Below are 25,263 nucleotides of genomic sequence, written 5' to 3'. Positions count from 1 at the left end.
AGGGGAGTTAATCTTAAATTTAATCCGCACATAAATCCTTACCAGATAGAGATAGGTCAAACTATTGTCTTGATTTTTCCCTGCGGCCAGTAATAAAAAGTTACAATATAAGCTATTTATAGTAACAACAAAAGGAAGTAATTCTAACACTAGGGACCTGGTTCTTGCGCATGACACTCCGTCTCATAGTGGTGAACATCCTTGTGTCAAGTTACATCAAAATCCCTCCATGCATGAAGAAGAAATGCTCTGGACAAAGTGATTCTTGTATCTGACCTTTGGCCTCTAAGTGTGACTTTGACCTTAGACCTAGGGAAATGTTTCTTGCGCATGACACTTCGTCTCATGGTGGTGAACATTTGTGCCAAGTTACATCAAAGTCCCTCCATTGACAAAGTATCGACCTTTGACCTCTGTTACCTTGACCTATTTAAAAACCCGAAAAAAAATAATTACAGTCCTTGAAATTATTATATCTTAACCCTTGAAGTAATGGCTGAATGTAAGACAAGACAACAAATAGCTTTTTAAAGATATAAAAAGTTTCATATTAAAACAACAGTTAGGATCTCAGCGAAAACCACCAGTCTACAAGCAAATCAAGTACAGCCTAGATGACAACGACAGGTCAATGATTTTCGCCATGACCTGCTGGTCAAAGGTTTGATGTTTGTTACAAATTATTCATTATTTTTTTATATTAATACATTGTCATCATATAATTTTGGCTGTATTATAGAAAATTCTTGATTTTCAGACTGCTGGTTACACAAAGAAACAATAAACTTCTTTAAACACGAGAAAGTAAACAATTTTACCAAAAGTGTATAGTATGCGGATATTTAATATTTGGATGTATGAATTTGAATGAATATAAATGAATTAAGATTAATATTTCTGTTCAAAATAATAAGCTTACTCATATTTTGTTGTCGAAAATCGCCAACTTGAAAATATTAGATAACAAAATATTCAATCTGGTAACTGACTTAAACTGAATAAACGACGGGTAAAATGTCAATTGCAAATAGAAATACATTAATAAACAACTTTTTCTCATGACACTTATGGATCTTCTTCAAATTAGTCATTCAAATTAACATTCAAACATTGTGAATATACAATTTCACTTGGGTTTTGATTACATTTACCGATTTTCATGACTGCCTGGTAAATTCAAATTAAACTAAAAGGTATTAAATCGATATAATAATCAGTGAACTTAAGTTGTTGTTGTACACATCTGGGCAGTGCATGAAAATCTTATTGATTCTAATATGGATTTATTCTAAATCACATATGTCTTGTAATATACTTAATACCAATGGAACTGCAGTACTCGAAAATGCACTCTGATTGGTCTTAACCTAATGTACTTATGTCATATAGTTATGAAAGAACATTATTAGTTCCTCTTCTAGTTCTGTTCAAATGGGGACACATGGTCCTGTTAAGAGGCCCCTAGAGTTTAGTCCAAATAATAGCACGTTTTGGGACAGCATGATAACTTTTGACTGTCGCTGTCCAGTCATGTCCAAACTTATTCTGCCTATTTCTGTTAGGAAATCCCCAATGAAATCATTTGGAATGTTTTCTGGTACATTTACAATGTATTTGTAATGATTACATCTCTGATAATGAATTTATGTTGACATTCGATAGCTGGCTACTTTCTTCTTGTCCTTTCCACGTTTTAGGATAGGTGCCATGATCGCCTCCATCCAGACCTGTGGAAGTTTTCCCTCCTTCCAGCTCAGGTTGAAGACATCTAGAAGGGTTTTCGTAGCAAAACTTCCCATATGGGTCAGCATCTCATTGGTGATGTGGTCTGGTCCTGGTGATTTCTTGGCCTTGAGCTTCTTCAGTGCTGTAAGTAGCTCATTTAGTGTGAGGCTTGCTTCCATCACTTCTTCCTTGGACTTTTTGGATCTTCTCTCTCTTTCCTCCCTTCTAACTTCTCTTTGCCATCCTCTGTTGACTATGATGTTGCTTACTTTCTCGTAGTTTTCAGCAAACGTATTTGCAGCCTGTTTTCCAGTCAGCAGAAAACCATTTTCTTCTACAGATGTAGTGCCTCTTTCGCATCCGCTTCATCATTCAATCGCCGTGTAAGTTTCCAGAGCTTTGTACTGTCTTTTTCTAAATTGAGTGAGAGAGTTTTTTCTTTCCAGCTCTGTCTTCTGGCCTGGATCTTTGCTCTCAGAAACTTGGCTCATGCCTTTTGGAGTTTTATGTTGTTGGTTTGGGACAGTTGTGTTTCAGCCTCTCGCCTGGCATCTGACAACTCCTCCTGAAGGCCCTCTAGATCCTTGTTCCAGTATGGCCTGTAACCTCTCCTGGAACCTCTAGGAATACATTTTTGGCTGCCTGGAGTAGGGCTGCATTGAAGTCCTTTGTGACTTTGTTGATGTCTCTGCCTTTAGTGGGAATCTGTCTGCAGGTTTCATCTGTAAGCTCTCTGTATCTTTTCCAATCAGCCTTTTTGTAGTTCCAACGAGTTAAGCTTGGTTCCTGTATGGTCCTATATTGCAAGGTGAGGTAAACAGGACGGTGATAGCTACCGCCTAGTTGCTGGCCTACTTCTCTTGCAATATTCTTGTGGATGTCTTCAGTGCAGAAACCAAGATCAGGAGTGGAAGTGGTGTGCCAACGTCTGGAATAGAAAGTGTCCTGGTCGTCGGGGTTGTTGATCAGCAACAAGTTGTGATCATCTTGCCAGGACTCTACCTCTTCTCCACGCCTGTCTATGTGGTCATATCCCCAGCTCTGTGAGTGGCTGTTGAAGTCACCAATGACTAGGAAGTTTGAGTCCTGCACTGGGATCGTGTCAGTGGATAGAGGTTTGTCATTTGGGGAGTAGAGGTTGACAACATTTAACTCCACATCTTTAAGTTTTAGGCGTAACACCTGATACTCGGTGTCATCCATGTGCACAGTGATCTGCGTTGCTGCTATGTTGTTTCTCACCAGTGTTAGGATTCCTTCCTTGCTCCTACACAACCTGTCACAATGGAAGCACTGGTAGCCTCCACCCTTGAAGGATTTGTCCTCGCTAAAATGAGTCTCTAGGATGCAGTAGACCTGAATGTCCTTATCAAACAAGATGTTCTTTAAGTCCATTTTCTTATTGAGGAGTGCTTCTGCATTCCAATGCATAACCTTTCAAGGTTGCATTGGCTTCTGTTTTGTTACCGTGTGGCCAGTAAACTTCCTCCCTCGTCTCCTAGCTCTAAGGCGATGGGAGTTACCTCCAGTAGTATGAGGTGGACTCTGTCGAGGCTCAGAGCCCTGCACTGATTCTGCCTGGAAGGATCTCAAAGAACCAGCGCCATAACAACTAGATCTAGATGATTGTGTAGTCATGGTGTAGTAAATGCATTGTACCATGGTTTGTTAGAGAGCACCAACTGGCCTGGTACATCTGTCTTCAGCTCTCTAGGTTTTATCTGAGTCCTATACAGTTCTGCCTGAGGCCGCAGGGTGCTCAATATCCATATGTCGCCACGAGAAGGCACTGCATAGGGCTTGTCTACAGAGAGGCTGTGTACTGGCAGGGAAGACTTGCGCACTTGGCTTGCTTTTTGCCCAAAGGGCAAGCCAGCGGCAGAACGTCAGCGGAAGGTGACGAGCACACAACACACAGCACGCCATACTAGACACATCAGTAGACCATTTGACACACAAAGAATATCAGATTTCTTGGTTAAGTTTTGCATTTAGGTCAACTTTTCTCCATAACTATTGCTTTAAAACTTGGGAGCAGTTATTCGCCAAAAAAAAGCTGACTCTGCACAGCAAGTACCATAACTCTACATTGCTTTTTGCAAGAATTATGGCCCCTTTTTGGACTTAGAAAATCTGTTATACAGAGACAAAAATGTCAGATGAGCGTCTGCACCTGCAAGGCGGTGCTCTTGTTTAAAGATAGTTTAGAAACAAAAGCTCTTGTTCTTATGTTCATAATCATAAATATGACGAAACTTTTATTCTAAAGAAACATTTTTTATTCAAAATCTGAGTCCAGTTCCTTTTAGCCAAATGTTTGTTGAAACGAGTCATCTGATTGGTTCAAATAGAAATAGATTGGTGGAAATAAAAATAGCAATATTTGAAATCTGATGATACAGAAAGATGAATTTGAATGGGCTGTCATCAGATCTAACTTTTAGGAAGATCAAGAACTTAAGTAAGATTGTGTCATCGGCAGTCTGCTGTGTATTGAAACCAGTGTCAGGGTAGATATCTCCTCGCACCTGTTTACACATATTTCTATATTTCTGAAGATTTAAGTCTCTTATTTTAAAATTATGAGTTATATTTAACCATGAATATTAATGTTTAATTTATTGGAGCAAGTAAGTTTGACCAGTAATTTTATAGTTATTTGGATTTTTTAACGTCTTCATTTTCCTAACAGTAAAATGCGGATACATGTAAGGCTTAGAGGGATGACAACTATAAAATAACAGATCATAAAATAAGTCATCCCGATAAGCCAAATAAATAAGGCTACCTAGAGCTAAAAATAGAAAGAAACTTCCAATGCTTTCTTCTCATGTACTGCTTGATGGATCCCCATATTACTTGGTCTGGTTAATTATAATGTCCTCTCCCAAATTTATCCAAGTGAGGGCACTTAGAGGGTTGGCCTTTCCCAAGAGATAGATATTCAAGAGATAGCACTATGATACGGATAAGAGCTATCTGTATAGAAGTCAAACTAATTTGACGTGATCCTAGGAAATATTGAGTTATTTTTCTTATGGGCAAATTATCTCCACTCACGTCAAACACTTTAAAGACCAAAACAGTGGAGGAAATTGCCAATGAAATTGTAATCGCTGCCGATTTGGGTTTAAATGCTGATTTTGTAGCGGATATGAGATATATTCAAATAAAACTTACATGTATCACAAGGGGATTCAATTCCTCATTGATTTATGTAAAAATTATCAATTTCCAAAATTTCCAGAGTTTTCTGGTGATTTAAACCTACCAGTATGTATGTACTGTACACACTTAACGTTTACCACGTCTGCATGGCAATAGGCGCAAGCAATAAAACCAATAACTTACATGACAATGTACTGCGATTTATCTCCATAATTTTGGTCCTTTGAAGTTTTGACGGTTAGATTGCCTGTCACAAATATAAAACAATCTGACCGTCAAATTATTTTGTTTGTTTGTTTTGGGTTTAACGCCGTTTTTCAACAGTATTTCAGTCATATAACGGCGGGCAGTTAACCTAACCAGTGTTCCTGGATTCTATACCAGTACTAACCTGTTCTCCGCAAGTAACTGCCAACTTCCCCACATGAATTATCAGAGGTGGAGGACGAATGATTTCGACTATCTGTATAAGGCTTTATGGAAGATATCTCATACATATTTATGTTTGAAAGCTAGCACTTACAGATGGGAAGAGCTCTCTCTAGTTGAATGAGATAGCAGCTGACATAAAAGAACCTGCCGTATGTATATCTAATAGTGTTAGTAGCTAGGTTTAAGATCTATCAGTTTTGTGTAACAAGGTATCTCCTGTTTCTCATTGTATACACAATGTAATGCTATCTCCAATAAAAAGACATAGATCTCTCTAGAAAAAGAGGTAACAGTCACAGAACAGAGATAGCTTTTTTTAGAATACACCTATCTAACTGAATACATATGACTATAAAAAACTGATGCTGTAGTCACTGAAAAAATAGTAAAACCAGTTACCATAGCTAGGAACTTCATTTATATCTGACTTAAAAATAGAGGTAGGTTATTTGTCTTTGCAGAAAGAGAACTGCAAGATGCCAAAATAAGGAATCAGTGTGAAGAAGATGGAGTTTCTACCTCTGTTGATTACTTACTGTGTGCTGTTTATAGTTGGTTCTCTATGCTTGCTGTATAGGGATTCAGCTCTCTTGTGTACAGGACCTATTGGTGCTCTCAGACAGATTTTAACTGAGGTAAGATTGTCCTTACTGTAACAAATATTGTGCAGGGACTCAGCACTCTAAGACTTGTGTACAGGACTTATTGGTCCACTGAGACAGATTTTAACTGAGTTAAGATTGCCCTTACTGTAAGAAGTATTGTACAGGGACTCAGCACTCTTGTGTACAGGACCTATTGGTGCTCTTAGACAAATTTTAACTGAGGTAAGATTGTCCTTACAGTAACAAATATTGTACAGGGACTCAGCACTCTTGTGACCAGGACTTATTGGTCCACTGAGACAGATTTTAACTGAGTTAAGATTACCCTTACTGTAACAAGTATTGTACAGGGACTCGGCACTCTTGTGTACAGGACCTATTGGTGCTCTTAGACAAATTTTAATTGAGGTAAGATTGTCTTTACTGTAACAAATATTGTACAGGGACTTAGCACTCTTGTGTACAGGACCTATTGGTGCACTCAGACAGTTTTTAACTGAGGTAAGATTGTCCTTACTGTACCAGATAGTGTACAGGGACTCCGCACTTTTGTGTACAGGACTATTGGTGCACTCAGACAGATTTTAACTGAGGTAAGATTATCCTTACTGTTACAGATAGTATGCAGGCACTCTGCACTTTTGTGTACAGGACCTGTTGGTGCTCTCAGGCAGATTTTAACTGAGGTAAGATTGTCCTTACTGTAACAGATATTGTACAGGGACTTAGCACTCTTGTGTACAGGACCTATTGGTGCACTCAGACAGTTTTTAACTGAGGTAAGATTGTCCTTACTGTACCAGATAGTGTACAGGGACTCGGCACTTTTGTGTACAGGACTATTGGTGCACTCAGACAGATTTTAACTGAGGTAAGATTATCCTTACTGTTACAGATAGTATGCAGGCACTCTGCACTTTTGTGTACAGGACCTGTTGGTGCTCTCAGGCAGATTTTAACTGAGGTAAGATTGTCCTTACTGTAACAGATATTGTACAGGGACTCGGCACTCTTGTGTACAGGACCTATTGGTGCACTCAGACAGTTTTTAACTGAGGTAAGATTGTCCTTACTGTAACAGATAGTGTACATGATCGGCACTTTTGTGTACAGGACTATTGGTGCACTCAACAGATTATACTGAGTAAGATATCTTACTGTTACAGATAGTGTAAGGTACTCTGCACTTTGTTTACTGACCTGTTGTGCTCTCAGCAGATTTTAACTGAGGTTAAGATTGTCTGTCCTTACTGTAACAGATAGTGTACAGGGACTCAGAACTCTTCTGTACAGGTCCTATTGGTGCTCTCAGACAGATTTTAACTGAGGTAAGATTGTCCTTACTGTAACAGATAGTGTGCAGGGACTCAGCATTCTTGTGTACAGGACCTATTGGTGCACTCGGACAGAATTTAACTGAGGTAAGATTGTCCTTACTGTAACAGATAGTGTACAGGGACTAGGTACTTTTGTGTACAGGACCTATTGGTGCACTCAGACAGAATTTAACTGAGGTAAGATTGTCCTTACTGTAACAGATAGTGTACAGGGACTCTGCACTCTTGTGTACAGGACCTGTTGATGCTCTCAGGCAGATTTTAACTGAGGTAAGATTGTCCTTACTGTAACAAATATTGTACAGGGACTCAGCACTCTTGTGTACAGGACCTATTGGTGCTGTCAGACAGATTTTAACTGAGGTAAGATTGTCCTTACTGTAACAAATAGTGTACAGGGACTCAGCACTCTTGTGTACAGGACCTATTGGTGCTCTCAGGTAGATTTTAACTGAGGTAAGATTGTCCTTACTGTAACAAATATTGTACAGGGACTCAGCACTCTTGTGTACAGGACCTATTGGTGCTCTCAGGTAGATTTTAACTGAGGTAAGATTGTCCTTACTGTAACAAATATTGTACAGGGACTCAGCACTCTTGTGTACAGGACCTATTGGTGCTCTCAGACAGATTTTAACTGAGGTAAGATTGTCCTTACTGTAACAGATATTGTACAGGGACTCAGCGCTCTTGTATACAGGTCCTTTTGATACTCTCATACAGATTTTAACTGAGGTAAGATTGTCCATACTGTAACAAATATTGTACAGGGACTCAGCACTCTTGTTTATAGGACCAATTGGTGCACTCAGACAGGTTTTAACTGAGGTAAGATTGTGCTTACTGTAACAGATAGTGTACAGGGACGCAGCACTCTTGTGTACAGGACCTATTGGTGCTGTCAGACAGTTTTTAACTGATGTAAGATTGATTGTCCTTACTTTAACAAATATTGTACAGGTCCTATTGGTGCTCACAGACAGATTTTAACTGAGGTAAGATTGTCCTTACTGTGACAGTTTTTATACAGGGGCATGGCTGTGTTGGGCATTGGACGCTAAAGGTTATAAATATTCTTCTATTGATGTTATTTGCATACTATTCCGATCAGTTATAACAAAGTTATGAGGCTAGTACATGTATTGAAACTTTTAGAACACCCCTTGCAAGTACACGGATTAAGAAAATAAGTGCTCTACAGGTTAAATACCAGGCAAAAAATAAGTGCAGTATATGTGAACAAAATTATTCAAAGGAGTACATTACTTTGATAGAGTGAACAGTTATTTTTGGTGAAAGGATTGCATCCACTGAGTTGTAGTCAATATGAAGTTGTATACGCATAAATAGCTCAACTGTTAACAGTTATAAGTTGCTCTGATGAGCAGAAAAAAAACTTCAGTAAGGTAAAAGACCATATTAATATTAAGAATATAGTTATTATATCTGATTTATATTTCATTCAGAGTGTAGAGAGAATTGTTCCCAGAAGTATCCAGAATGTTCTTCTCAAGCTGTGCACCTATCTGCTGTATACAAGGTAAGTGATTCTGAGCTCACATGAGCACTAAGTGCTCAAGGTTTCCCACTGCCTAGTTCTTTCGTTTTTCGTTGTTTATCAACAATGCTTTAAATGGCATCTTCTCCTAAAATGTGTGGCCAATTTTAGCCACACTACAGTAATGTTGATCAAATCTGAAGAAGTCCATTTCATAAAATACTGTGGTTGCACGGTAACAAAAAAGAAAGATTTTAAAATCTCTGCAGAAACTGTTGACCAGATCTAAAATAATTTCACAAAACATTTCTGTGGTGTCCCTCTACTAAGAGTTTTCAAACTAAACCTATTGTCAAAAATTATGGCCCCTATGGGGTGTGGTTTTCACTTTTTCCTCTTTGTATACATTGCAAATTTTAAAAATCATCTTACCAGAAACAGAATGATGGACCAAATTTCAAAATAGATGCATTAAATCTTTCTTTGAGTGACTCCTTAACAAGCTGGATAGAGTTTGGGTGCGTGCATTGTTATAAAACTGTGTAATGTTTGTGTGAAAGTTTAACGCCTTTTAACAGTATTTCAATATTGTTAGTGTGGACAGCTTACTCATAGTTTGTGGATTATGTATATATCTTACTGATCAATAGTCAGAAATATTTGACATTGGTCTTTTGAACCTCGGGCAATAGTTTTGACTGTTGACCACTAAGCCATTCAAGGCAGTGACTTACCTCCTTTTCAGCTAACCAGACATGCTTGTGTTATGTTAAACTTATTTTAACTAATCATTATCCCCTGATGACGGGATATTGTTTTGGCGTTGTCCGTTCAGTTGTTTGTCCATCCAACCGTCCGTCTGAAATTAAAAATACTGGTAAGTCAAAAAGAATTGAAGTTAGAATCACCAAATCTCACATAATTATTAATTAGCAAATGACCTTTGCTCACATATTGTATTATCTTCCTTGACCGAGTATGAGCAGTTTTTTGCCTTGATTTGGTAAAACAAATTTGAAAATGCTTGTAATTCAAAAAGATTTTTAACTAGAACCAACAAACCTCAAGTAATGATTAATTAGCACATGACTTTTGCTCACATTTAGTTTAAACCCCCTTGACCCAGTAAAAGCAGTTTTTAAAGGATTTTTGACAGTGTCTAAGTGACCTATTGATGGATCTTCATGAGACTTTACAAAAATGTAAATCACTATAGGGTGGTGGATTACACCAGTTTCATCCGAATCACTTCATTGACTTCTAGAGTTACTGCCTTTCGATTATTTTACAATCCGTAAATTCCCGCATTACAAAGTAATTCATTGATGAATCTTCATGAAATTTAACACAAATATAGATCATTATAGGGCCTTGGTGCAAGCACATGTTTCAACAGGATCTCTTCAGTAACTTCAGAGTTATTGCCCTTTAATTGTTCTAAAATTCATAAATTCCCACAAAACAATGCAAGCCATTGATGGATCTTCATGAAACTAATACAAATATAAATAACTGTAGGATAGAGTTTTCCTCCTATAGTTTGTCAAAATAGGAACCAACAAACCATTGCATGGTCCTTTTGTACATAACTTGCGTAAATCTGGAAATTAAATTTCGTTCAAAACTTCATTTGTTTCATTCACAAAACAACCTTTTCAGTGGGGGATGTAAATTCAATGAATTTGTTTGTGTTATATTTGGGTTATGTTTACATATTATAGCAACAATGGTCATTATAAACATGTACATTTTCAAAATTTCTGCAGCCAGTTATTTGCTAATTTAGACCTAAATTATATAGCATATATTAAAAGTACTTTTGTTTTGTTTTCAGGAACTGTGCATTTCAACTGATCTTTCTGGTATTGTGTATACTAGCACATGTTGTATGGCTAGTGGACATGATACCAATCTTGTATCATCACTACCCAAATCACAACCATACACTGTGGCCTTTTGTTGCTTTGTTTACAAACTATTTTTGCTGGCATAAGGCTTGGACAGGTAAGGCTTAGTAACTTTATGCATCCATCTTACAGGAGGTATATATGTTTTAAAGAACTACTATAGTGGACGCAACTTGACCCCGATGGTTGACCTTTGCATTATAATACATAATAAGGCACAACCTATTATTGAAAAGGAGTGTACGTAAAACACGAGCTGCACGAGAAAAAGGAAATGTAATTTTGTGTAAATATGAATTAGTGTATTGGAAAGTTTTAATTGATCAAATGAAAGTATATATACTTTGATACTGCACTGTATACAAACTAATTCCATATAAATATACATGGCTACCCTAAACACCCTTGATTTCTATAATGAAATAACCGATATGAATAATCAGCCTAAGGTCAACCATCGCGGTCAAGTTGCGTCTACTATACCACTTGTTATAGTTAATCAAGACTGATGTAATTTCTTAACAACTCATGGTGAGCTTTTAGGATTGTTGCATGTCCATGATACATCCATCGACCATCGTCCACAGACTCCTTAAAGAACATCTCCTAAAACTGAAACATTAAATTTAATGTCAGCCAAGCTTTGTAGGAATGTTACTGTTGTTGGACAGATTGAAAATAATTAACGAAGTTACAATTACTAGTATTCAAAAGATACAGTGGGTAAAATTTATTGCTATTGTAACCTCATTTCTTTCAGCTGCTTAAGAGTTTTCTTAAGTTTCTTTCAGGTAGTCCCAGACAGATAAACCCTTAGACTAACTTACTGATGTACAACATACATAGATAGTTAATAAAAATATATGATTGGTCTATGGTTAATTGGAAACAACATGTGTAATTCTGTGTTACTGATAACAAGGAAACATTTCATTACTCAAAATGTGTAATTCAATGTAACAGATAAAAAAAGAAACATTTCTTACAAAACATGTGTAAGTCTATGTTATTGATAACAAGGAAATATTTGTAACACTGCAAATGTAATTTCATGTCACTAATAACAAGGAAACATTTTGTTACACAACGTGAAATTCCATGTCACTGATAACAAGGAAACATTTTGTTACACAACATGTGTAATTCCATGCCACTGATAACAAGGAAATATTTGTTACACTGTATGTGTAATTCCATGCCACTGATAACAAGGAAATATTTGTTACATAACATGTGTAATTCCATGTCACTGATAACAAGGAAACATTTTGTTACACAACATGTGTAATTCCATGTCACTGATAGCAAGGAGACATTTTGTTACACAACATGTGTAATTCCATGCCACTGATAACAAGGAAATATTTGTTACACTGTATGTGTAATTCCATGCCACTGATAACAAGGAAATATTTGTTACACAACAAAAAAAGGAAACATTTTGTTACACAACATGTGTAATTCCATGCCACTGATAACAAGGAAACATTTTGTTACACTGTATGTGTAATTCCATGTCACTGATAACAAGGAAACATTTTGTTACACAACGTGTAATTCCATGCCACTGATAACAACGAAACATTTTGTTACACAACATGTGTAATTCCATGTCACTGATAGCAAGGAGACATTTTGTTACACAACATGTGTAATTCCATGCCACTGATAACAAGGAAATATTTGTTACACAACAAAACAAGGAAATATTTTGTTACACAACATGTGTAATTCCATGCCACTGATAACAAGGAAATATTTGTTACACTGTATGTGTAATTCCATGCCACTGATAACAAGGAAACATTTTGTTACACAACATGTGTAATTCCATGCCACTGATAACAAGGAAACATTTTGTTACACAACATGTGTAATTCCATGTCACTGATAACAAGGAGACATTTTGTTACACAACATGTGTAATTCCATGCCACTGATAAAAAGGAAATATTTGTTACGCAACATGTGTTTCCCATGTCATTGATAACAAGGAAATATTTGTTACACACATGTGTAATTCCATGCCACTGATAACAAGGAAACATTTCGTTACACAACATTTGTAATTCCATGCCACTGATAACAAGGAAATATTTGTTACACAACATGTGTAATTTCATGTCACTGATAACAAGGAAATATTTGTTACACAACATGTGTAATTTCATGTCACTGATAACAAGGAAATATTTGTTACACAACATGTGTAATTCCGTGTCACTGATAGCAAGGAGACATTTCTTTAACAGTGTAATTCCATGTGACTGATAACAAGGAAAGATTGAGTTTGACCATTAAAGAAGAGTATATATTATTTGCAGAAGTGCACTTCAGAGTAGGTGGACAGGATTATATGCTGATTTACCACGCTGTGCTATGTGGTCCAAGTGATTGTTGCACTGAAATGCGCCATTCTGTTTTGAACTGGCAATTTTGCATGTCCGGTAGGTTGATTGAACTGATGCATTCACAACTTACCAGATAAAACGAGTTATAAACAATGTATGAGGTCAAAGTGACAGACAATTTGCAGTACTTTGACCTCTTTTATTTTGGAATATTTGGTTACTGCCTCTCCAACAAAAAATAGTTTAGGAAGTTGGGGGACCATTGTTCTATGGACATGCATGTAGTTCAGGCTCAGGGCTTAAGATACACAAGTTGTAATCCTGTTTCAGTATCAGCTTGTGTTAGACTACAGGAGCTCCAAATCTTCACTGTCATATAATAAACATACATGTACTTTCCTTCTGAGTTTGTAATTAAATTTACAAAAAAATGCAGTTTATTTTAGTTTTTAAAATCAGTAATTAGAATAATTCAGATTTTTCTAGAATGAGCTCAGGAAGCAAAAATAAAGCAGTACTGTGAAATCATTATTATTCATTGGGGATTAATTTTTGTGGATTTCGTGGTTCAGCTTAACCATGAAATTAAGTCCAAACGAACAAATTATGCCCACGATAATGTAAATTTAACTCAATGTTGCCATAAAAGACACCATAACTGTCCGATCTAGTCCGTAGTTGTTAGCATGCTGCAGTACTGACTTGCAGCTTTCGTGTAGTTTATGGAGGCTCCATCAACGATAAACATAGGTATGTGTCAGAACAAAACCGACTATTTCATTCAGACATTTACCCATGGTTTGTTTACGACATGCTTGTCAAAGTAAAAGAAGATACTAAAAATAGAAGTTTGACGTAGCGTCACGTGCCAACCACACTATGCTGCAGCTGTTATTTGATTTTTATCGGCCCCGCTCTGCAATGTTTATATTTACTGACATGTAGTAAACTACTACTTTTGGACTATTAGATATTCTAAATTAATTGCTATATTTGTGACCAATGCATTATTACTGGATTCACATTAGGAAATAACACATGCATAAGTCCAACAGCTTGTAATTTTAGATGCAGAAGCGCATTCAACAACAGCTATGTACGGAACTTTACTTTCATGATTCTAAACTATTTATATTATATCAATCATGTGTAAAAACACATTTTTAGCAACATAAAATCGGTAAATCTATAATACAGTCGAACTTCGATGGCTCGAACTCGAGGGTCCCGTTGAAATAAGTTCGAGTTTTCCGTTGTTCGAGCCATCCATATAGCGGCCATTTTGAATTTGGGATTTCGACGGCATGATGTGTTACAAACCTTACATCGTAATATATTGTCATAGTGTACCTACATGTGTGTATGATACGATCTTTTGTAAAAACGAATGCTGAAGTAGAATCTAGTCTTTATTATTTATTTTCAAACATGACATAGATACGAAAAAGACACAGATAAAACACTAATATAATCATAAGAATTTGGTGAAGACAGCATCAAATAAAAAGACATGAATAGCAAACCTTTATGAATCATAGTCCAGTGCAAATATTTTCAAATATAAACCCGTTGAAATGCAAACAATTAATTCACAGACATGTACACAGAAATATTTGAAAACGGTACTATATGACGTCACATGTAGACATAGGCTATAAAAGGACACATGAAATCAATACACAACATTAATGAGCATACGTCAGTTTATTCACAATATCAGTGAGTCATGTACAGTATACAGTTTTACAGTTTATTTTTTTGAAGAAATCCTTGATGTAGGACTGAACCGCGGAACGCTTGTTGAACTCTAATTTCGAAAGAGATTTGTACATAGAACACATGAGATTGAGTTTTTCACATTTGATGATGGCGTTATATATTTTGTTTCTAAAGTTTTTGGATCTTATTTTCGTTTTGTTCCTTGCCTTCCAGTAGCCGACTTAGCTATCTCCCCGTTTCCGGGTCCTTTTCTAAGTTATTCAGCCATGCTAAAGCAGTATGAAAGTTAACATCGAATCTCCCGTTTTTATGCAGAAAAAATAAAGACAGACATTGCTTAATTATCTTAAATACTTTTATTCGTATTAATCAATGCCCATTAAAGCAATGCAGTGAACGAAAATCACTTTGTTTAATTTGTTTGTCGTATATCGACGCTAATTACATAAGCGTGTGAAAATTACACACGCGCCGGTTAATGGGGAAGCTTGGCGAATGTCAGGCAGAGGTGTAAAAAACTTTGTAAACACAAGCCATTCCGGCGACAAATTGGCTGTTCGACAGAATAGGTGTAATTATCACTGTAATTGAGCCGAAGGGACCACCAAATGAGTTCGAGAGTTCGAATTTTCGAAGTTCGAGCGATCCGAGGTAGAACTATATAGAATAAAGAAGGAATAAATTCGGGACCGGGCGAAGAGTTCGAGCGATCCCGGGTGTTCGAAAGATCCGAGTTCGAGCCATTGAAGTTCAACTGTAGTTTTTTTAGCTCATCTGATTTTTTGAAAAAAAATGATGAGTTATTGTCATCACTTGAGCGGTTGTCGGCGTCGGCGTCTGCGTCGGCGTTGCCTGGTTAAGTTTTATGTTTAGGTCAGCTTTTCTCCTAAACTATCAAAGCTATTGCTTTGAAACTTGGAATACTTGTTCACCATCATAAGCTGACCCTGTATAGCAAGAAACATAACTCCATCTTGCTTTTTGCAAGATTTATGGCCCCTTTTGGACTTAGAAAATATCAGATTTCTTGGTTAAGTTTTATGTTTAGGTCAACTTTTCTCCTAAACTATCAAACCTATTGCTTTGAAACTTGGAATACTTGTTCACCATCATAAGCTGACCCTGTACATCAAGAAACATAAACTCCATCTTGCTTTTTGCAAGATTTATTGCCCCTTTTGGACTTAGAAAATCAGTTTTCTTGGTTAAGTTTTATGTTTTAGGTCAGCTTTAATCCTAAACTATCAAAGCTATTGCTTTAAAACTTGCAACACTTGTTCACCATCATAAGTTGACCCTGTACAGCAAGAAACATAACTCCGTCCTGCTTTTTGCAAGATTTATGGCCCCTTTTGGCCTTAGAAAATATCAGATTTCTTGGTTAAGTTTTATGTTAGGTCAACTTTTCTCTTAAACTATCAAAGCTATTGCTTTGAAACTTGCAACACTTGTTCACCATCATAAGCTGACCCTGTACAGCAAGCAACATAACTCCATCCTGCTTTTTGCAATAATTATTGCCCCTTTTGGACTTAGAAAATCATTTTCTTGGTTGAGTATTATGTTTAAGTCAACTTTTCTCATAAACTATCAAAGCTATTGCTTTAAAACTTGCAACAGTTTTTCACCATCATAAGTGGACACTGTACATCAAGAAACATAACTCTATCCTGCTTTTTGCAAGAATGATGGCCCTTTTTAGACTTAGAAAATCATGGGTAGGACAATATTTCTATTACACTAAAAAAAATCAGATGAGCGTCAGCACCCGCAAGGCGGTGCTCTTGTTTATATTTGCAGTACAGTAACTAGTTCTTGTTTGAAACAAGACAGATGATCGATATGATGGACTTTATATTTGTTTTGATTATGAATGCTAATTGTGCAAGGCAATATCCCAGGTACTTTAATTGGCGCCAAACTTTTTAGTGAATATTTCACAGTTTCATGAAGTTTAGCAAAGTAGGGGTCGTATGATTATAGATAACACGGTCGTTAATTGGCACATGATCACTCACTAATCTCCCGCGGCATAGATTGCAAATTTGGTAACCATGGTAGCACTGTTTGACACATGTAGGTTTCAAATATAAGAACAAAATGATATAGATCTACTAGATCTATTTCTGTGGCAATTATGAAAAAAATTTTTTTTCAAAAATTGAAAATCCATGAATTTACATCCCCACGAAACAGCCGTTTTTGCCAAAACCATGAAATTTCGTGCCGGCGAAATTAAATGATTTCACAGTACTTATTTTAATCACAGACATTATTCAAGTCAAAGAAGACATTCTTACTAAATGTGCTGTTATGCATTATTTTACAGTCTTTGGAAGCAAAGATTATTTCCTGGTTTTATAGTCCTTGTGTTTAAAGTGTTTCTTTTTTTATTACATGACAAAGTATCTCATAATTTGTTTAAGCTTCACCTTGAGAATATTTATTATGATATTAAATTTGGTAAACAACAACGAAATGAATAATTTGCTATGCAAGTTCCAGATTGTCAGATATTTTACACTTCGGGTAAAAAAGTTAATGTCCTACGGTGAGCACACTTTGGTCAGTTTGTGCCTTTCTGTTCCATATTTCTGAATTAGGATGTTTCCTGAATACAGTCTGATCTTGTTCACAGGTGATCCTGGGGAAATAAAACCTAATAACAGTACAGAATATGTGCAGATATATGAACCAGATGGTATTTTGTATGAAGGAAATCCAGTTTGTTCAACATGTCAGTTGAAGAAACCAGTTCGATCTAAACACTGTGGTAAGTCCTTGTAATACAGTAAATATAATCGTGTAATACTAAGTCGGGTCTGTACACAGTTCTTAATTCACCTGGATTTTAAGAGCGTTGGATGGCCGCAGTCTCTTTAAAGATGATCTCAAATTAAACCATTAGACAATTTATTCAAACTTCACAGGAATAATCCTTTGATGGGCACCTGTTAGATCCCTTGAAACCCAGGTCACTCATGAATAATTTCAACTGGTTGCCTTGGCAACAGAAATAAAAATTTTTGAAAATCTAAGAAACCGCCGGTCTGATTTTAAAATGATTTCACTGCAATTTTCCTTGGCTGTATGAACAACTTTAAAATTTTTAATTAATTATTAATTAATTTAAAATTAAAAACAACTTCTGAATTTATTGACCTGGCTTTGAAATAAATTTACGTAGATGTGCCTTGGGAAATCTAAAGCCATGTCCGTTTGTTGAAAACATGAAGGCAAGAGGCAGGTTTAGTATTCTCTGTATGGCTTTATTAAATATTTTATAAATCTTCTGCTATGAGACAACTGGCCTGAGTTCAAAATAATTCCACTGAAATGTCTCTTGGATGACCTCCTACTAAATACTTATACTAACAGACCATGTTGTTAAAAAATCATGGCTGCAGGCTAGTTTTCAGGGAAATCTTTAAAAATCTTCACCTGAAACTAATAGCCCAGTTCAAAAACAATTTCACACCAATGTCCCTTGGGTGTTCAACCAGATTCCTTCAGACCATTTAGCAATGTGTAAAAACATGGTCATCATGGTGGGTTTGCAGTTTTTCCCCATATGGCTATAGTGGAAACATTTTTAGCTTAGCTATTCTACTCACCTTGGCGTTGGTGTCGGCATCACACCTTAGTTAAAGTTTGCACTCAAGTACATATGGCTGTCATTTAAAGGCATACAGCTTTGAAACTTAATTTTTCTTTTTCTAAATTGATTACCAATATCACTGGGCCAAGTCCCATAACTCTGACATGTATTTTGGCCAAATTATGCCCCCTTTTGGACTAAGAAAATCCTGGTTAAAGTTTTACATGCAAGGTTAATACTAACAGATATTGAATTGAAACTTCACATGTGTCTTTGGGGTCATTAAACTAGGTGATAGCATTAAGTCCCATAACTCTAACATGCATTTTGGCCAAATTATGCCCCCTTTTTGACTTAGAAAATTCTGGTTAAAGTTTTGCGAGCAAGTATGGCTATCAATTAAAGGCATATAGCTTTGAAACTTTTTTTCCTTTTCTAGGTCCATTACCAACCTCACTAAGTCAAGTCCCATAACTCTGACATGGATTTTGGCCAAATAATGCTCCCATTTGGACTTAGAAAATCCTGGTTAAAGTTTTGCATGCAAGTACATATAACTATTACTTAAAGGCATATTGCTCTGAAACTTCTTTTCTAGGTCAATTACCAACCTCACTGGGTCAAGTTCCATAACTCTGACATGTATATTGGGCAAATTATGCCCCCTTTTGGACTTAGAAAATCCTGGTTAATGTTTTGCGTGCAAGTTACTAGCTCCAAATTAAATGTAGATACTGAATTGAAACTTCACATGTGTCTTTGGGGTTATAAAACTAATGCAGATACTTGATTGAAACTCTAGAGATATTTTAACATTTAGGATAATATTCCAGCTTCTGGGACAACAATTTGAATAGTCAAGCATTGGCTGTCTTACGGACAGCTCTTGTTTGTTGTTGTTTTTGAATCCACAGGTTATTTGCAATCACTACTCCAACAGTTTGGCCATAACATGTCTTGGCATTCTCCAGTGCAGCCATTTTCTCAGATGATACGCATTTTAATACCTCTAGAGCGTAATCTCTGTCAAATAAGGGTAACACATAAGTGCTGGTTTTTCATAACAATGCTTGTGTTTATGAATAGAAAGAAATCTAAATTAAGATGTCCTTATCGTTAAGTTGAAGTGAGTCACTTCAAATCTGATACTCTTTTAACTGTATTTCAAAAAGGTTTTAATTGAAGTATTTTCTTAACCCCATTTATTGCATATTTTGCTGTTTCTGTTCGGCCGCCCAATAGTTTTTTTTTGAAGATATTTTCCACACATGCAAGCAGATTAATTTGATTTTTTTTTCTGCAAAATGAAATCTGTAACAAGGTTTTGACAGGTCAGCCCAATGTCAGTATAATAGGACTAGGTGGGGTATCATGTCACTTGTCTACGGCGTGATATGCCATGAGGCAGCACAGTAAAGTTGGGCATTGTGCTCTGCTAAAAATAGAGGAAGTTGTTTACCGGTATATGACTGAAAAATTGTTGAAAAAGACTCTAAACTGGAACACACATACATTTAACGAAGTTGTTTTGGAAAACGACTAAATTCAATTTGGTATGGTCTAGGGTTCTAGGAGTTGTCCGATTGCTGGGAACACTTGTGCCAGGCAATACTAAAATCCCATGATGAATGGCAGTTATGGAGTGGACACTAAACAGACAATGTTAATTTTTGTTGTCGAAGTGCAATGTTGACCTTTATGCTAGGGTTCTGGGTGTTGTGCAAGACATATTGTCTTGTTATAATTAATGTTGGACATCAGTCTGTGCCTGTTACCATAACTTTTTATGCCCCGAAGGTGGGCATATTAAAATCACACTGTAAATTCTTGTCCGGGCTGTAACTCTGCTATCCATAAAGGGATTTTGAAATAACTTGGCATAAATGTTCACCATAATGAGATGACCATAATGCTTAAGACCCAGACCCCTAGCTCCAAGGTCAAGGTCACACTTAGAGGTCAAATGTTAACAGGGTCTGTTTCATGTCTGGTCCATAACTCTGCCATCCATGAAGGGATTTTGAAATAACTGCATAAATGTGTCATGCCCAAGTCCCAGACCCCCAGCTCCAAGGTCAAGGTCAGACTTAGTTTTGTGTCTGGTTCATAACTCTGCCATTCATCAAGGGATTTTGAAATTACTTTGCACAAATGCTCCCTTTTGGACTTAGACGACCTGTCATGCACAAGATCCAGACCCCTAGCTCTAAGGTCAAGGTCACACTTAGAGGTTAAAGGTTAACATGGTCTGTTTCTTGTCCGGTTCATAACTCTGCCATCAATGAAGGGATTTTAAAATTACATGGCATAAATGCTTGGGGCCATTTGTCACTAATAGTGACAGCTCTTGTTTACTTCTAATTGTGACCTTGACCTTTGAGCAAGGGTCTTGGATTTGCACTTGATACATCATCTCTTGATGGTGTTAAGTAATATTAAAATTCATTGATGGATAGAAGAGTTACCGATTAGACTCAAAATAGACCCTGATAATACCTTCCGGCATCCAAGTGTGAGCTAGACCTTTGAGCTAGGGGTCTGGGAGTTGTGCATGACACATTGATTCATTATGAAGAACATTAGTACCAAGTAATACTAAAATCCCTTGATGAATGGATGGAGAACAAGAGCTGTCAATGCTCGACTATTCAGTTTGTTATCCTAGAAGTAGGAATATTACCCTAAATGTTAAAATAACTATATAGAGTTTCAATCCAGGATCTGCATCAGTTTTGGAGATAGTAACTTACATGCAAAACTTTAACCAAAACTTTTTAAGTTCAAAAGTGGGCATAATTTGGCCAAGATGTTTGTCAGAGTTATGGGCCTTGATGCTATGACCTAGTTTTATAAACCCAACAAAACATGTTAAGTTTCAATTCAATATCTACATTAGTTTATGTGATAGTAACTTACATGCAAAACTGTAACCAGGATTTCCTAAGTCTGAAAAAGGCATAATTTTGCCAAGATGCTTGTCAGAGTTATGGGACTTGATGCTATCACCTAGTTTATAACCCCCAAGACACGATGTTGTTAAGTTTCGATTCAATATCTGCATTAGTTTTGGAGATAGTAACTTGCACGCAGAACTTTAACTAGGATTTTCTAAGTCCAGAAGGTAGCATAATTTGGTATTTTCAAAATACATGTCAAGAGTTATTGGTCTGGGTATTGCACTCAACATGACGTATGATTTTGGGGAACATTTGTGCAAAATAATATTTATACCTTCATAATTGGCAGAGTTATGAACTAAACTTGTAAGTGTAGATGGAGTGGCTAACAAAATAACAGATGCAATCCTGTGACCCAAAAACTGGTCTTATTCATGACCAGTATAAGACTAATGGATAAACATTTTCTTCACATCTCTGCAGGTGTTAAGGAATTTCTGCAAAACTTTTTGAGAAAAATAAGAACCATGTTCTAATTTGCATTTGTTTTCAATGTTTCTAGGTCCAGTGACATTTAACAAAATAATAATAGTTAATGTTTTCTTGACTTCTGCCATGCTAAAAGAATACATGCCCTTTTTAAAAGTTTGGTATAATAATGAAAGTGACCTGTTGTAACATAAACATTTTAACACTCTCCGAGCTCTATTTAAAAAAGCCTAGAGATAAAGAAATGGATCTATTACTTTGTCACAAAATAATTCAGGAAGTCACCACTTGTTTTATTTTTCCTTCATTTTTCATTTCAGGTATATGTAACAGATGTGTTCACCGCTTTGACCACCATTGTATCTGGACAAATAACTGTGTAGGGGGACTAAACCATCGTTACTTTATATTATTCATGGTCACATTACTTGCTATGTTCCTACAGGGTATATATGTAGGTAGTGGGTGTGTACTTCAGTATGCTGAGGATATAAAACTGTTCCAAGCTTCATTTGTAGACGACGATGGCAGTGTGAAACCTATGACGATATCTGTCGCATTTCAGGTAAGCATGGCTGATATCAACGTAAGCTATGTAATCTGTTGTTCTCAACATCACTAGTATGTCAAATTATGTCTCCCCCACACTGGGGGAGACATATTGTTTCTGTCCGTCCGTACATCACACTTCATTTCCAGCAATAACTGGAGAACCATTAGATCTAGAACCTTCAAACTTCATAGGGTTGTAGGGCTGCTGGAGTAGACGACCCCTATTGTTTTTGGGATCACTCCATCAAAGGTCAAGGTCACAGGGGCCTGAACATTGAAAACCATTTCCGATCAATAACTAGAGAACCACTTGACCCAGAATGTTGAAACTTCATAGGATGATTGGTCATGCAGAGTAGATGACCCCTATCGATTTTGGGGTCACTCAGTTAAAGGTCAAGGTCACAGGGGCCTGAACATGGAAAACCGTTTCCGATCAATAACTAGAGAACCTCTTGACCCAGTATGTTAAAATTTCATAGGATAATTGGACATGCAGAGTAAATGACTCCATTTAATTTTGGGGTCACTATTAAAGGTCAAGGTCACAGGGGCCTGAACATGGAAAACCGTTTCCGGTCAGTAACTTGAGAACCACTTGACCCAGAATGTTGAAACTTCATAGGATGATTGGTCATGCAGAGTAAATGTCCCCTATTGTTTTTGGGGTCACTCCGTTAAAGGTCAAGGTCACAGGGGCCTGAACATTGATAACCATTTCCGATCAATAACTTGAGAACCTCTTGATCCAGAATGTTGAAACTTCATAGGATGATTGAACATGCAGAGTAGATGACCCCTATCGATTTTGGGGTCACTCTGTTAAAGGTCAAGGTCACAGGAGCCTGAACATGGAAAACAATTTCCGATCAATAACTTGAGAACCACTTGACCCAGAATGTTGAAACTTCATAGGATGATTGAACATGCAGACTAGATGACCCCTATTGATTTTTGGGTCAGTCTATTAAAGGTCAAGGTCACAGGGGCCTGGTCGTGTAAAATCATTACCGGAAAATAACTCGAGAACCACTTGACCTAGAATGTTGAAACTTAATAGGATGATTGGACATGCAGAGTAGATGACCCCTATTTATTTTGGGGTGACTTGATCAAAGGTCAAAGTCACAGGAGCCTGAACAGTGACTTGAGAACCACTAGGCCAAGAGTGTTGAAACTTAGCAGGATGACTGGACATGCCAAGTAGATGATCCCTATTGCAGCCAACCATCAGTGTCTCTTTGACTTTCGCTCCTGACCCCTATTGACTTCTTGCCTATACGTCTTTGCATTGGGGGAGACATGCCCATTTTTACAAAAGCATCTTCTAGTTTAAATCTGTTAGAGAAGGGAGAAATTTTATATAAAGGGCAAGAAATTTAGTAGTATTTATATCATATACTTCTTATATAGCTAACAACACAAGTTTATATTTTTGAAATTTTTATTTTGATCTGCCTCTTGTATATATCCATGTAATACTGTAAAACTGAAATAAAATAATTATTTCTGATATATTTTCAGCATTTATTTATGGCACTGCCTCGCCTGGTGTTCCTGGTAATTGCATTAGTTGTATTGACTGTATTAGTCAGTATATTCCTAAGTCATCATTTGTATCTTATCTTCACGAACCAGACGACAAATGAAAGGTATAAACTACAGGAGCTTCAGAAAAAACAGGCAGACAGGAGTGCACCTAGTAGTTCATATACCAACAGAAATAGTTCAAACACAGAAAGAACTAACACTAAAGTTATTCATTCAAAATATAGACCATTTTCCAAGGGGATGGTCAATAACTTTTTGGAAGTGTTTCTCCCATACAATTTCATGAGGTCAAGAATAAAACGTCAATAGTTTATATTTGTTAGAATTTTCATTGATGTACAGATTCTATCAGCATGTTATAGTTCCTTCATGTTCAGGAGTTTGAAACCAGTGGAATGCCCTTTCATAATATTCGCAAAGGGCAAGCATATTTACTTTTTGTCTGTTTTTATACCTTTGTTAATAAAGTTTAGGAGGGGGTATACTGGAGTCACCATCCATATGCATGTGTATGTCCTGCATCTAGGATTACTCCTTAAAATTTTCATGGATTGAGTTCATTTCTTGTGCACAGGTATATAATCGTAACGGGCACATAGCGGAGGATTTTTGAAGTTGTAGGTCTGCTGAGAGAAGCTCTGTACGATTAATTTGCTAATAAGTGTCAGGGGGCATGCTCCCCCATATATTTTTATACGCCTGTCTCTGAAAGAGCGGTGTGTATTATGTGAACACCCTTGGTGGCGGGCTGGCGTCGTCCAAAGCACGTCCGCTGTCTTAAGTCAAACATTTTCATCAGATCTTCACCAAACTTGCTGACACTCGTGGATTATGGCCCTTGAATTATGGCCGATCTTCACCAAACTTGCTGACAATGTTTGTGGGCATAATATCTCGGCCAAGTTCGATAACCAGCCAAATCGCCCCAGGCATTCTTTGATTATGGCCCTTAAATTACTTGAAAAACTGCGAATTTAGACTTGTCCGTTCTCTTGGTCAAACAGTTTTCATCCGATCTTCACCAAACTTGCTGACAATGTTTGTGGGCTTAATATCTCAGCCAAGTTCAATAACCAGCCAAATCTCTCCAGGCATTCTTAGATTATGGCCCTTGAATTACGCGAAAAACTGCGAATTTAGCCTTGTCCGCTCTCTAAGTCAAACAGTTTTCATCCGATCTTCACCAAACTTTCTGACAGTGTTTGTGGGCATAATATCTTGGCCAAGTTCGATAACCAGCCAAATCGCCCCAGACACTCTTGGATTATGCCCCTTGAATAAGGTCAAGCTTGATGACGGGCTTATTTTGTGACTGTCTGGCACTCCTGTTGTTTTTTTAGCTCACCTGTCACAAAGTGACAAGGTGAGCTTTTGTGATGGCGCAGTGTCCGTCGTCCGTCCGTGCGTGCGTCCGTAAACTTTTTGCTTGGGACC

General features: G+C 37.0%; 2 protein-coding genes across 2 annotated transcripts; one reads left to right on the top strand and one right to left on the bottom strand.

Moving 5' to 3' along the window:
* Window positions 1-576: 576 nt before the first annotated feature.
* Window positions 577-24,140, top strand: LOC123564008 (palmitoyltransferase ZDHHC4-like). Its single transcript, XM_045357251.2, has 7 exons — window positions 577-661; window positions 5,787-5,960; window positions 8,734-8,807; window positions 10,600-10,769; window positions 17,381-17,515; window positions 22,047-22,291; window positions 23,803-24,140. The coding sequence occupies exons 2-7, from the start codon at window positions 5,832-5,834 to the stop codon at window positions 24,136-24,138; spliced, it is 1,089 nt and encodes a 362-aa protein (XP_045213186.2). The 5' UTR covers window positions 577-661; window positions 5,787-5,831; the 3' UTR covers window positions 24,139-24,140.
* Window positions 1,644-3,156, bottom strand: LOC128549389 (uncharacterized). The gene is made up of 2 exons (XM_053526024.1): window positions 2,332-3,156; window positions 1,644-2,027 (listed from the first exon to the last, which is right to left on the bottom strand). Exons 1-2 carry the CDS (start codon window positions 3,154-3,156, stop codon window positions 1,644-1,646), a joined length of 1,209 nt encoding a protein of 402 aa, XP_053381999.1.
* Window positions 24,141-25,263: the final 1,123 nt, after the last annotated feature.

Source organism: Mercenaria mercenaria, chromosome 2, assembly GCF_021730395.1.
Source record: "Mercenaria mercenaria strain notata chromosome 2, MADL_Memer_1, whole genome shotgun sequence".
Classification (NCBI taxonomy): domain Eukaryota; kingdom Metazoa; phylum Mollusca; class Bivalvia; order Venerida; family Veneridae; genus Mercenaria; species Mercenaria mercenaria.
This window is presented reverse-complemented; position numbering and strand designations above follow the sequence as displayed.

What these genes read in the sequence shown, in the direction of transcription:
- LOC128549389 (XM_053526024.1), bottom strand. Translation starts at nt 3,156, where the DNA reads ATGCATTGGAATGCAGAAGCACTCCTCAATAAGAAAATGGACTTAAAG. An exon ending in TCCTAGAGGTTCCAGGAGAG is followed by an intron (nt 2,028 to 2,331) that starts GTTACAGGCCAT and finishes ACTGGAAAACAG; the next exon opens with GCTGCAAATACGTTTGCTGA.
- LOC123564008 (XM_045357251.2), top strand. Translation starts at nt 5,832, where the DNA reads ATGGAGTTTCTACCTCTGTTGATTACTTACTGTGTGCTGTTTATAGTT. An exon ending in CTGGCATAAGGCTTGGACAG is followed by an intron (nt 10,770 to 17,380) that starts GTAAGGCTTAGT and finishes TCTTGTTCACAG; the next exon opens with GTGATCCTGGGGAAATAAAA. An exon ending in AGTTCGATCTAAACACTGTG is followed by an intron (nt 17,516 to 22,046) that starts GTAAGTCCTTGT and finishes TTTTCATTTCAG; the next exon opens with GTATATGTAACAGATGTGTT.